Source organism: Amblyomma americanum, chromosome 4, assembly GCF_052857255.1.
Source record: "Amblyomma americanum isolate KBUSLIRL-KWMA chromosome 4, ASM5285725v1, whole genome shotgun sequence".
Classification (NCBI taxonomy): Eukaryota; Metazoa; Arthropoda; class Arachnida; order Ixodida; family Ixodidae; genus Amblyomma; species Amblyomma americanum.
The window spans coordinates 174,676,009-174,688,923 of record NC_135500.1 but is presented as its reverse complement, the minus strand read 5'-3'; the positions used below and the strand labels follow the sequence as shown (position 1 = coordinate 174,688,923).

Genomic DNA, 12,915 nt, shown 5'->3' with positions numbered 1-12,915 from the left:
ATGTGTACGCAATAGCAGAAGCTCATAGTCTGGGATGATCCCTCAGAGAGTATATGGCCTGCGGGGGACAGGGGTGTCCCATACGCGATACCACCGGTATGTTGGTGAGTACTTTATATGTGTCAATATTTGGCAACCTGCTTCGTGTATTCTTGTTCATATAGGAAGCCTCTCGCTCATTCACGCACGAACCGGCAATTGACAAACACAGCCCTTCTACACCATCTACCAGAAATTGGGAGGAGGGGGGAGGTATTCACGATACTCGTCGATGTACTTTCCAATGCGGCGGTTATGCAGACGCATATCAGTATATTTCGATTTTCTAGCTCTGTCCGGCATAGCGAGAATGCTCTTTTCAGTCCTCAGTATGTTGCTTTCGAAAACACTTAACAAGCTGCGACTGTAGCACACCAACAGAGGCACGTATTTGTCTGTGTAGAAGCGAGCGGCTTCTTTTATTAATGCGAAAGCATTAGATGGCTCACTTTCCAGGTCATATCAGCAAAAAAAGCATCCGCAAGAAATGGCGCCATGCGAAGTCACGAGCCGACGAGTCACGCTACGATGATGATGACGTAACATAATTAAGCAGCACTAATATAATTGGATAACGCTAAGACTAATTGGCATTATTAGTGTTGACATCATATGAGTGTGACGTTATGCAGGTTACGTGACGGCGATGTAATGTGCCATCAAACCTAGTCACGTGACGACGCTGTAGTATGACATCACACTCACGTGACAACGATGTAATTTCTCGTCATACCAGGCCCCCATCCACTCCCATTTCAAGATACATATGAATCCCACATTTCTACACATGCACGCATGACGCATTACAGAGAGTGCCCACAACCCGGTACACATTAATGACATTCAGATTTTCCAGCAGGTAAACGCGCCAGCTCTCATGTAGGACATACTGAAAAGATCATGCAATGACACATGCCTTTGACTCTCGATATGATGGCGATGATGATGATGCTAACAGTGTATCCTTATGAGCCCGGGGAAGTCTGATAAGCTGCTACTGAATTAAATGTTGCCAGAATATTGACTAAATATTGTACATTAGCCAGCAACTGAAGACAATTATTTTGCGGGAAAATAGGAATACGTGCAGCTAATAATTAAGCATGATGATGTTGATGTTCCTGGGGGGTCAGGACCCTCCCCCGTTTCCACCACTTTCCTCCAGGTGGCGATGGTAATGGTTTCGAAATCCTGGGAATTCTCCGATGACTCCATGGAAGAAGGAAAATTTTCCTTCCTCCATGGATGACTCGGTGAACCCACGGCATTTTGAAAGAAAGCGCTAGATTACGTCTTCGAACACTGTGCGAACTGTTAAAATCACAAGGGTCAAAACAACTGGCCCAGAGTGGGCAGTGGGAACCGCTCTCTCAATCAAGAGCACCATGGCTCTCCGCTCAAATTTCACCGCAGCGAAATCTTTTTCCAAGCTCCCACCCCAGGCAAAAAAAAACGCCCAAGTACTCATACGCCTCAACAGAATTCTGGGCACCATTTCGTCAACCAGCCTGAGACAAGCTGCTTGAAGTCAGTCGCTTGTTTTCCTTCAAAATTGAACTAATCAATGGTACGCCAGCATCCTCGATGTTTTTTACCAACGAGCATTGCACAAGCATTCTGCGATGGGTCTCGGCAAAACAGTTAAAGGAAAGATAACGTGTAGTGCCCCGTCCACCAACCTAACTGATACCATACGAGAAAAGAAAGAAAAAAAGAGAGGATGAGTAGAAACATACAAAGAAAAATCGCACACTAAAAACAGAAACGAACAACAGTGTGTCCCATTAAACGTCATATTAGAAGGTTTGAAAAAGCGACTCAGCATCACAGCGCGAGCATGTAATCAGTTCCATTCTCACATCTTCATTAAAAGAAGTAAAAGGAATCAGCTACCACATCACCTTACATTCATCATAATTTTGCATTTTTTCGCCGCTGCAACACCGCTATGCTGGTGCGTTTGCCTCGTGTTGCGGTGTTTCGGAATAATAAGCGAATTTCCAAGAAGGCACAAGGAACCAGAGACAAACAAGAGGTTATTCGAAAGGATAAAAAAGTGAAATTTGTATCTGCTTGCATTACAGAACTGGAATATACAGAAGTAGTGTGAGATTTGAAAGGGGAAGACACCGATCAAAAGCTTTGACGGTGTTATAAAGGTTTTTTCTGGCTTTCTGTTAAAGGGACCCAGAAAGGGGGTCTTAATAAAGCTGCGATATGTCTAGGATGTTAAAAGACGACGGTTCATAATTATCCCCCAGCAATAATTATTTTAATACGTTTTGTGGAAGCTGAGTTATATGCAGGCGAAATTTGAACTTCCGCGTGTTCGCGCCTTTCCCTCTCTCGCACGTCAAAACGGCGGCGCTCCTCCTCCGGCCCCACTCACACCACTCTCACACTCGGCCCCTTTCCTACCTCCGCCGGCTGCGGCGCGCGCGAAGCGGGAGCGGTAGCGCGTGACGTCTGAAAGAATTTGGCGCTGTGAACCAATAACCCCCGGCTGCTGACGTCATTTGCAAGACGTGACGTCGTCTGCCAAGTTTTCGTGCGAAAGCCCGGCACCGCGTGTCGCCGGGAGGTGCGAAAGCGGGAGTTTTTAAAATTGTATTGTAAATTTCTCGCTCGCTTTTGAGGTCTCGTACGCGGCATGGACGCTCGGTGGCCTATACTCTACATAGTGCAAGCATTTTAAAGCCAAGCTCAAACACCCCTTTCTGTGGCCCTTTAAGTCACCGTGTAAAGTACAGCAGGCTCCCTTTACTCGACTACAAGGCAAGAGCCATGACGTCAGCGCCGACAACGAGCATGAACACGAAGCAGTCTTGCTAGGGGCCATCAGCGCTGCGAAGAATTTATTGCGTGCTTGTTGGACTGAACTTATTTGCGGCATCAAACAAAGCTACCGCGGGTCAACGTGAGTTAGGTGCTTTGCGCGCTCCCGGGAGTTTGAGCCGACCGGCAGGCAGCCGGGTGCTACGCCAGCGGGGCAAAGGGGAGGGAGAGTGGCGTGCTCTTATTACAGTAACACTCCTTCCGGGAAGACCAGCGGAGTGCGGCTCCCTGTAGGCTCGTTCTGAACGGACACTGCGGCGCAGCACCGGAAGCTAAGAGGGAACTGTGGCATCTGGTTGTCCAAACAGGGGAAACATCGCGAATACCAAGCGACATTGCATGCACACTGCGGAGATGGGCTGCAACACCGCTTCGGAAGCGGCACTCGGCGGAGTATGACGTGGCAACTGCAAGAAGTCTCGGCCTCACTCAACCTCACTCGCAAAATTTCGAGCCGGCGCCGACCTCACCTCACGACGTGAGGTTGAGGTCGGCCTCATGAGGTTGCCCACCTCTGCCCACAATATACATCATACTTTCCTTTCTCTACATGGTCTGTGGTAATGATACAAGGCACTTGCAACAAATTTTTAAATTTGATTCTGAAAGCCATAATATGCACATATACCATGCATTGAATTTTTTGGCTTAAAGGGACTATGCAATAAATTAATTTAATTACGTAAAGCAGACGAGAGATAGGCATTTCATCACTCGTCACTCCAACGCAAGAATTTTTAAGCTAGCATCAATAACACCGGATATAGACGATTAAAAATTACGCTCCTCCTCTCCCCCTCACTCGTACACGCGGGGAACCAGACAAAAATAAAGAAAACAGCTCTGGGACTGGGCCCCGCCCATGAATACGTCATCCGCTGACGCCAGCGACGACAGTAGCGACTCGGCGAGCCACTGCGAGTGGCTCCGAACTCCCGACAGAAGGAGGCGGCAGAGGAAAATTGCAATGCCCTGGCTCGCGCTTGCCCGAGAGGGTCGCGCGGCGGCACGAGCAGACGATTTTCACGGCTACCGGAAGTTTGCCCGTGACGTCGTGGCTGCCGTGCATGGCTCCAGCGAATGAGGGCGTGTGGTGGCCTGGCGGCGTCATGGGTACAGTGACGTCTTTTTTCACAATTTTAGTTTCAAAATCGGTCACTACGAGCACACCAATCGGCCCGCGAATTTAAAAAAAACACGGTTTTTAAAAATTCATAATAAATTGCCGGCTCAGTTCCAAAGACTCATGCTTGGTGCGAATGCTTCTTAGCATCATTTATAAGTATTGAAAACGTTTACAAGCGACTTTTTATTCATTGCATAGTCACTTTAAGCGCTAGATATTTATCCATTTGCAGTACAAGGTTTTCTTCTACATCCTGACATCTTTATTTTACTTATTTATTTGTAGATATACTGATGCCCTGCAGGGGCTATTGCCAGAGTGGGGATATAAAATAGATGGGCTTCTTTAGTACATTAAAAAATGTTGCAATGCACAGGCACCAACAGCTTTCAATGACATCAGAGCACCCAGTCATCTGCATATGAGCAAATTTTCATTGATATTTTAGAAGGAAGCAAGGAAAGAATTCCATGAAGAGACCCTTGTGGTATCCCTGATGACGCACCCACTGAAGATTTGGTCAAGCTGAGCATTCATACTGTAACCGAAGTGAAAATAACTAGAAATTCAGTTAACAAGGGACAGATTGTTTAGTATGGCATTCAGCTTTGCAAAAGTTTATGATGAACTGTGTCAAATGCTTTCATTAAGTCTGCATACTGCAATCAACCGTGATTGAGAGGAGCAAGATCACGAGTAAATTCGATTGTGAAATGGTGCTGAAGCCACAATGAAAACTGTTCCGAGATTCACTCGGCTTGTTTGTTTCAAAAAACTTCGTGCTATGTTTGAAAGCAATGTGTTAAAAACTTACAAGAATGGGATGTTAGACTGGACTACAATTTGCTAATAATTGGGCGTTTGCAGATTTGTGTAAAGGAGCAACTTTGGCAAGCTTCCATTATGTCGGAACTGTGGGACTTGATAACGATTTGTAAATATGATAGTAAGATATCTGCTAGCACATTCCACATAGTGTCATCCAGACCAGAGCTCTTTTTAGTGTCTTAATGCAACGCAATGTTTAGTATTCCTTGCATGCTTATAAAAACGTCGCTGGTTGAGACGTGTGAGGTAGTCGCAAGAGGAGGAATTTCTAAGTTACCATTTGTGAATACAAAAAAATTATAATTATTGAATGCATCAAGTAGGAACGAGATAAAATAGATTTCCTGAATTTGTGAGGGTTACTTTCTACTAAGCTCTGCATTGTGATATGAAAACAGAAGTTTTCTGCTGAAATAGTCTTGAATCAAAGTTCATCTTTTTGTTAGTGAACTGGACAGTCTTCAAAGGGTTGCTGAATCACTTAATGCAAAAGGCCACAGTTCAATAACACGAAACAAGTACAATGGGTCCCTTGTTGTTGCCTTCGTGACATGGCACATACCCACGAAGGGGGATTGTCATCATTTGTCGTTTTCTTAGAAACAGAACACTGCATACATTCCTTAACAATATTTGCAAAGAAACTAATTAAAGCATTGACGTCACTGCAGGCACTAAGCTGTTCGAATCTCTCAAAAGAGTCAACTTTTAAAAATCTGGACATATCGTCAGCATGACCAAAGTCAGGAAAAGCACCATAAATGAAATACATTTTGTGAAGTGAACTGAACACCTTGTCTTGACAGTTATAATGCATGATATTGTAGAGGTCTCTTTTGGTAATGTAGCATAATCATACGTTACGGAAGTGAATTTGAGGTCACACTGCCCGTATACAGCTACTGCTATGTGTCGTAGTTCCTTGGCATTTTGGACAAATTAGAGTACTGACAGTGAAAATGGCATTGCAGGCTGCAGCCACTAAATTTCTGACCCAGATACTGCACAAACCTTGAAATTCAATGCGGATAGCTGTGACATTTGTTAGGGCGGCCAATAAAAATAAGAAAAATAATGCCCTCCCCGCATCGCCTATGTCACAGCGGGCTATTAGACAGTGACAGTGAACAGATGCTACTCGCATCACAGTCCCATGCTCGGATAAACACACATTAGTTAACAAAATAGACTGAAACAAAGTTGGCGCTGGGGTGGAAAAACAGCAAAAGGCGAAAACGAAGGAGACAGACGACACAGCGCCGTCCTCGCTGCCTGTATTCGCAGCCGAGTTATGAACCAATAATCCCATACAGCAACCTTAAGGCAGAAGCGAATAACCAAAATATGATTTATTCTCGCTACATCCCTACTAGACATGGCAGCCTCAGATGCTTCCCGGTATGCTTGAACAATGGCCCATTCCTGTTTGTGGAAGCGCGTCGCCAGGCCACGCCGTGTTCATATCAACAAATTTTCTTCAGTGCATGAGTTCCGATTCGACGGATGTTTTAGCCAACCGGTCAACGATGAGGTTTGTAGCGTCGATGAACCTGTTGACGCAGTTCTGAATGCAGTTCTCCGCCTTGGAGTCCATTCTCGCACTAGGTTTATCAATGCAGACGTCCCAGCACTTTTCTGTGAGCTCGTGCACAAGAGACTGGTACCGTTGCTTCTCAGTTTCGCCTTCAATAAAGTTCTTCAGTTCTTCTTCGGCACTCATTGTGGATGGTGATGCTGAGGAATAACGGTGCACTTAACACGTTTTTCAAGCGCACGATGTAGCTAATTCGGGCCAAGCAAAGCGTGACTTAGCGCATGACCGGCACGAAACAACGGCCGAAACGGCTGCAGACAACTTGTGGAGTGGTTGACGATGATGATAGCAAGTTACCTGAAATTGCGTAAGCCGCCGCTGTCCAAGTCGTTCTTGAAAGCTAAAGTTTTATTTTAAATATAGTGGCTTCCTTCACGCTAACAGTTTTGCTATCACAAATCATAAACGCATATATACATTTTGAACTTTGCGTATGGTGCGATTTTTTTTGTGCGACACTGTCATGCCGGTCGTCCGGCTTTCTCGTCGGATTTCCGAGCTGCGCGCTGGCTAGAGTGAATTACAGCGCTGGTGTTGGTTCCTGTTTGAAACGTATTTTTGTTTGTGGAGGCGCTTTACACCGCTAGAGCCCACATACTTGCGTAGGTTTCGCCCGCAGATGTTTCACTCGTCCGCTGTGATCGAAGCGGTCGACGGAAAAGGAAGAGCGGTGCGGTAGGTCGCAGCGGTTGCTCTTGTCTGCTTGGAGGGTCGTCCGAGTGTGCTGTCAGCTGGTTTTCATTATCTCGCTGCATTTTCCGTACGCAGCGTTCTGGTGCTTCTAGTATTGTGTACATTCTCTGTGCAACGGTGTGCTACTTGTACGGGCAATCATAAGAGCCGAATGAGGGCATCCGATCGACCGAACTGTTTCCGCTCTTATGTCGTATGCACTAGAGGATTAACCTCTTACAGGTTGTTTTGAGCCGGACCTGATGCATCTCGCTGCCAATGCGATTCAATGCCAAGGAAATCGCCGCCGTCGCATCTCAGCCGTCTTACAAGTTTGAAAAAGAGGGCGTGCTTTTCATCAAGGAGCGACAGGAAGGACTTTTCAGGCGCAATGATGGTAAGGTGTCCCATTTAATCGTTTGTGTTAGCTTTCCTCACGTGTTCACGTTCATGCTGTGCTGCCCCCGGAAGAGAGAACAATACCCCAGCATCTTCGCGCACGTGGGATGCTAGTGCCATTGCGCAAATAATTTGCTGCTGGCGCGCACACGTTCTAATGAACCGCACTGACTTCTTTTCACGCAGTGTTCACGGAACGGTGGTGCCGGCTAAGGGGCAACCTTTTTTTCTACTACAAGACAAAAGATCCAGTACGTGGTATCTTCCTGATCGTGTTCTGGGATCAAGCATCTCTGGCATGTGAAAAGGTTGCATAGTTTCAGTTGTATGCGATTGCAGTTGTACTAGTACGCGCATGGGCGCATTTGCTTCAGTATGGCCCGCCTTGGGCATGACAGCTGAGAAATTCTGCGTTTCCCAGTCATGTTACGCAGGTGCATTTATTGTTCATAGTGGTGAACACAGAAAATAGGGTCTATGTCTAAAAACTTCTGTATCTGCCACATGTTTGCAGAGTTGGTATAAGCATGAATCTGGCTGCCAGAGGTGCTAGTTTACAAATTTATGTATTGAAGAAGTGGTCATGGCAAGGTTGTCTGGTATCCTCATATCGCAGGCATAAACGGCTCCCGAAGTTGTCTTAGCTAAGGTTGCTTTATGAACAACACTAACATGCACCACACAGAAGTCATTCATGTTGAAAAAAAGACTGTCAGAGCTTGTATTACCGTCTTGTTGCAAGTCTGCGTGTTTTGGTCCTCATGCCATGTAATATGTTATCATTACAGCTCAACTTATGAACAGTGCACTGCCGCTGTTATTTATTGAATATTTACAATAGTGCCTCTTATATTGCCACAGCCCTCGAAGACATGTAGCCTAGCGAAATTCTCAAGGTGCGGAACTCCTTAATGCCATCTGGCCACTGCTCACAGAGCAGGTGGTAAAGACGTGCTGTTTCATTGCAACAAACGTGGCTTGGTGTACCGTTCACAAAGCGCGTGTTTTTTGCAGTGTTCTGATCCAGTTGGCGTCATTGTCCTCGAGCGACATGCTGTGAAGGATGGCCCCATTTCAGGAGGTCTCTATTGTTTCACCGTCGGTGAGTCTTGCTTGCATGACAGCTTAGGGCTAGCAGTCTAAGAGCTAGAAAAATGATGACACGTACAATTTTTCTCAGTTTTCTCGTTTAGCGTGTCCGAGCTGTTGCTTATGGAAAAGAGTGAAACCATGCATTATGTTTGTGAAGTTATTAGCAGTGGCTTAATTCAGTAAAGCTTTGTAGTTCTTGTTTGCACTTTAATTATGAGGGTATATTGCCATATGTTTTCAGTTTTGCTGCAGCATTTAAACTACACAGTACTTATATTTTTGCAGTGTACTTTGACAAACGAAGGTAGTTCTTTTTAGCTAAAGTAGCGACCTGCAAAACTTTATTAGGCTCTTGAAGCTTGGAGGCTTGAATTTTATGTTAGACCACAGAGGCAGTAACTACACACTTGTAACCTGCGCTGTGACACCTTTAACCTTTGCTTAACCAGGATAGATGCTTGTCCTTAATTTGGGTAATGAATGTGATTTCTTTTGATTAGTGATATATTTTAGGCCATTTTAAAGAGCACTGATGTTCATGAAATGAAAATTAATTTGTGAAATCAGCATGGAAATGCACAGCAGGCTGGATCAACATATTCAACAACAGGCTGAATTGCATGCTCGAAAGTGGCAGCACTCTTGCTGTGTTAACCGTGTAGTTCCAGAAAGTGGTGACCCTTACAGCACATTTTCATTCATTCTGCTAGCTGCCGCATGTGCATTTGTGTGGTTGAAAACTTTATGTGCATTGTGACAATGTCAACATGGCAATGCTCAAAGTTTAAAGTTAAAATCCTATATATTTAAGTCATGGTGTATAGCAACTATAGGATCATTTCCTGTGGGATTTTTTTATGTTGCAGAACTGTGTATGTGATTGCCTTTTCATGCTTTCTATGTGATGTCACCATTGTGTTAATTGCAGCAGGTTTGAAAATTTTAGAGGCTCACAACAGCATTGTAGGTGTGCTCCCTATTTATAAAATTAATCAGTGTTAATGGCTTGATTCCAAGTTACTTGTAATCAATGATTGCACATGTTTTACTAGAAATAATGAAATACAGTAGAAATTTTTATCCTTCTCCCCTTTTAGTATAGGCCAGTATTTTTGTGCATGGCTGACAATTCCAGTAACTTATATGTTTCCATATCGTTGCATTGTTGAAAAAAATAGTGCTGTGATGCATGGGTCGACACACTTTTTATGAGGCACTAGTTATGCAGAGGGCAGAGCAAAACAATGAAATGTTCTTGTGCTGCTTGTGTTGTCTTTTTGCTGTCCTCATTTTGGTGCATGGTTAACGGTATTTCATAGTTTGCCAATGCCTTGGAAGAAGAAATAGCAAATTACATAATTTCTCATTTGCATTCGTTAAAATGGTTGCAAAGCACCTTTTCATTGTTACAGGTAAAGGCAGTCACCAAGTGTGATGCACACCAAGAGTGTAATGAATCTGGTACAAGGTACACCCGTTTAACAAGGTACTTTGTGAAGAAACACCACTTGCTACAAGAATAAATTAGCTGTAGTCAGTAACAGCTCTACCATGCGGTGGCTAATACTCTTCTAAGAAGGCCCTCCAGCCAATGGCACTAACCGGTTTTCATGAGGCATGGACGAGGCAAGAAAGGGAACGAGAAGGGCTTTTGTCTCCGTGCTTTGGGTTGTTCGTTGTTTGGGTTAGAGGTGTGGAGGAATTAAGAGGAAGCTGCAAAGATGGTGCGGGGTCACTAGGGCTGAGGACGAAGGCCCCTGTCCCTTTCCTGCCTAACCTCTGCTACAGAGCTAGAACTGGATGATGCCTTTGGCTGGATGGACCTCCTTCGAGGGGCATTTGCTGCTGCATTCTTGAATTGTAACTGACTCCAGGATAGGGAGGGAAGACAGCTCTGCTACTGTGTCACTGAATTGGTTTGCAGCTTTTGAAGGGGATGAGCTGGCAATGCACATGGCAGCCCAAAGCTCTTCGGAACGTGAGGCCTGGACAAGCGTGCTGCGAGACTGTAGCTACGAGCGTGTGCGCGAGGAAGTGCAGGTCCTCCGTGCGCGCCTTCTATCACGCCAGCGTGAGTCTGACCCTGGCCTGTACAGCAGCGGGCCCTCTGGGAAGCGCTCGCAGGATGTGGACGAAACTTTATGTAAGTCCACGGCTTGTGGGCAGAGCATTGGCCCTTTCACATAGAAATTCTAAGCTCGTGTTATCTATCTCCAATGACTACAGAAGCCCTTTTTGAGAGGGAGGAGACGGGGTGCTTGTATCTCCACTGCCAATGCCATCAGTTTCAAGCAAAGTAAAACTGGCTGATGCCCCAACCCTCCCCGCTCTCTCTATGTCCTGCCTCAAGGAAAAGTTGGCGGTCTGCTAAAAGGGGTGGCCTCCTGTGACTGCCGCTCCAAATTGACAATTCACTTGCTATAAAGTCAGCTCCAAAACACACATGGCCATTCCACCATTGTAATCATAATTTGTGAGATTGCTGTGTAAGTTGGTCAGTGCAAGTATGTCGTATGTCGTTTATATTTCAGGCAAGAAAGATCCACTCCAAAATGAGCCGTTCCTCGAACTTGGCCTGGGTGAGTGCAGGCAGTATTTATCACACCTTTACTTTTTTTTTTTTTTCAGGACACTCCGTTGTCAGTGCTCAGTTTTTGTTCACACAGTTTGTTCTGGTGGTGTGTGTGTTTCTGGTGTGAGGTTAATTCATATTAAAAGTTGCATCTCTGTATACAGAGGTCACTTCCTCTGTGCCAGTGTTCTTGTGGAAGTAGCAAAGGGGGTGGTGTTTGCTATTTCATATCGTGTACAAAAGCTGAGATAGTAATAGAATCGAACTAGGCCTGTACAGTGCAGCACACAACTGTTAACCACTTAGGCATGCTGAAGAATCTTCACCTAGGAGGGACCCGAGTTCATGCTCTGCAAGAATGGCTGTTAGTGCATAGCAGGTTTAACTCAAGACTGGTGGCTCTATGAAGGAATTTAATCATCAGTGTACAGCCTTAGGCCAGTGCAGCTGTGTTATGTTTTCATTGTTCTAAATGGGCTGTTTGTTTTGTGTTGTTAGTTTGTCAGATTAACTAGCTCAATGATGCACAGTGGCTCTTTATAGCTGCATGAAAGGTGCTTCACTGTGAGGCATTAGTGCCTTGGGCCCAATGTTTATACCCAAAATGATTCCTAGTTTCTGCCCTCTAAGGCTGCTTAAGAACAGATCATATCTGCATATTTTCAGTTATTTGGCTAAACTTGTGGGTTGTAATAGTGGTTCCCAGGTCGTTTTGCCCACTTGGAAGACATTTTTGGTGTACCCGGTGCTGTTTCTGTTTAATGAAGCCCCTTGTTTTCTTCGTGGACGACAAGACTATGAAAGAGTCCAGCCCAATATGTGAATTGGCTTATGCTTGTTCAGGGATCCATATTTCAAGAGCACTTGTTTAAGAGTTGGTTAACAGTTAATGGATTTTTATGTACCGGGACTATACTATGGGCTCTGAACCTCTCTGCAACGAAAGGCTGTAGATTAACTTCTTTCGCCCGAGTCCTTTAATGTGCACCGACGCCTCAGTACACGGGTATTATTTTTTTCATCTCACCTCCATCTACAGTAAAATACCACTTGAACGAACTTCATTTAAATGAAGTATTCAGTTGTCGAAACTTTTTTTAAACCCCCCACCGTAGCGCCATTGAACCCAATGCAAACGCCCTTCAGTTTAACGAAATTCAGTGCAGTGTGGATTTCAATTCTACGAACAGTTTCCGAGGTGCCATCCCATGTGTCCTAGGTCATACTGAGCACTTCAATAAGTACAACCCGCCAATCTTGCCGCGCTTTTTTACGTTGAGAATTGTGTCGACCGCACTCCATTACCGCGTTACGAACCTACAGGAAGTGGCTTGTGCAGCTCATTCTGACAAATTTAAGGATGCAGAAGCCTGAAGCGATTAATGTGCGACAGGCAGCAGAAATGCTCACAGGAGCTTGGTGGAGTGTGAAACCAGCAACGATGGTGATCAGTTGCTGGCAAAAAGCAGATCTGCATGCAGCAAACTGGACTGCTGTGGGCAACAATCTCTTAAGCAGAGGACCATGGGACTGATAAAGAAAACAGTGAGTCAGGTGGCTGGCTGGAATTGTCAGAAAGACTAGGTGCAGATAGCCCTTTGCCTTTTGAGGAGTGACTCCCTGGTGAAGACAAATTCTGCGCTCACTATGTAAGATATTGTAGAGAGTTCATTCCCTGAAGAAGGCGAAGACGAGAACGATTTGACCACTCATGATGAAGCACCAAAATTATCTGCTAAAGAAGCACTAATTGCCCTG

At 45.1% G+C, this 12,915-nt stretch overlaps 1 protein-coding gene across 7 annotated transcripts in view; it reads left to right on the top strand.

Moving 5' to 3' along the window:
• The first annotated feature begins 6,898 nt into the window (after positions 1-6,898).
• The window catches only part of LOC144128690 (inositol polyphosphate-4-phosphatase type I A-like), a 36,565-nt gene continuing 30,548 nt past the window's right edge, over positions 6,899-12,915 (top strand). For 2 of the 7 annotated variants that reach the window (XM_077662299.1, XM_077662295.1), the window contains exons 1-6: positions 6,899-7,097; positions 7,338-7,491; positions 7,680-7,744; positions 8,508-8,595; positions 10,510-10,728; positions 11,117-11,164. In XM_077662299.1, coding sequence (XP_077518425.1) covers positions 7,374-7,491; positions 7,680-7,744; positions 8,508-8,595; positions 10,510-10,728; positions 11,117-11,164 — 538 coding nt within the window. In that variant the 5' untranslated portion in view covers positions 6,899-7,097; positions 7,338-7,373. Of the gene's footprint in view, positions 7,098-7,337; positions 7,492-7,679; positions 7,802-8,507; positions 8,596-10,509; positions 10,729-11,116; positions 11,165-12,915 lie in introns of all 7 variants that reach the window. The other 5 variants (XM_077662300.1, XM_077662296.1, XM_077662297.1 and 2 more) reach the window with 3 other exon arrangements.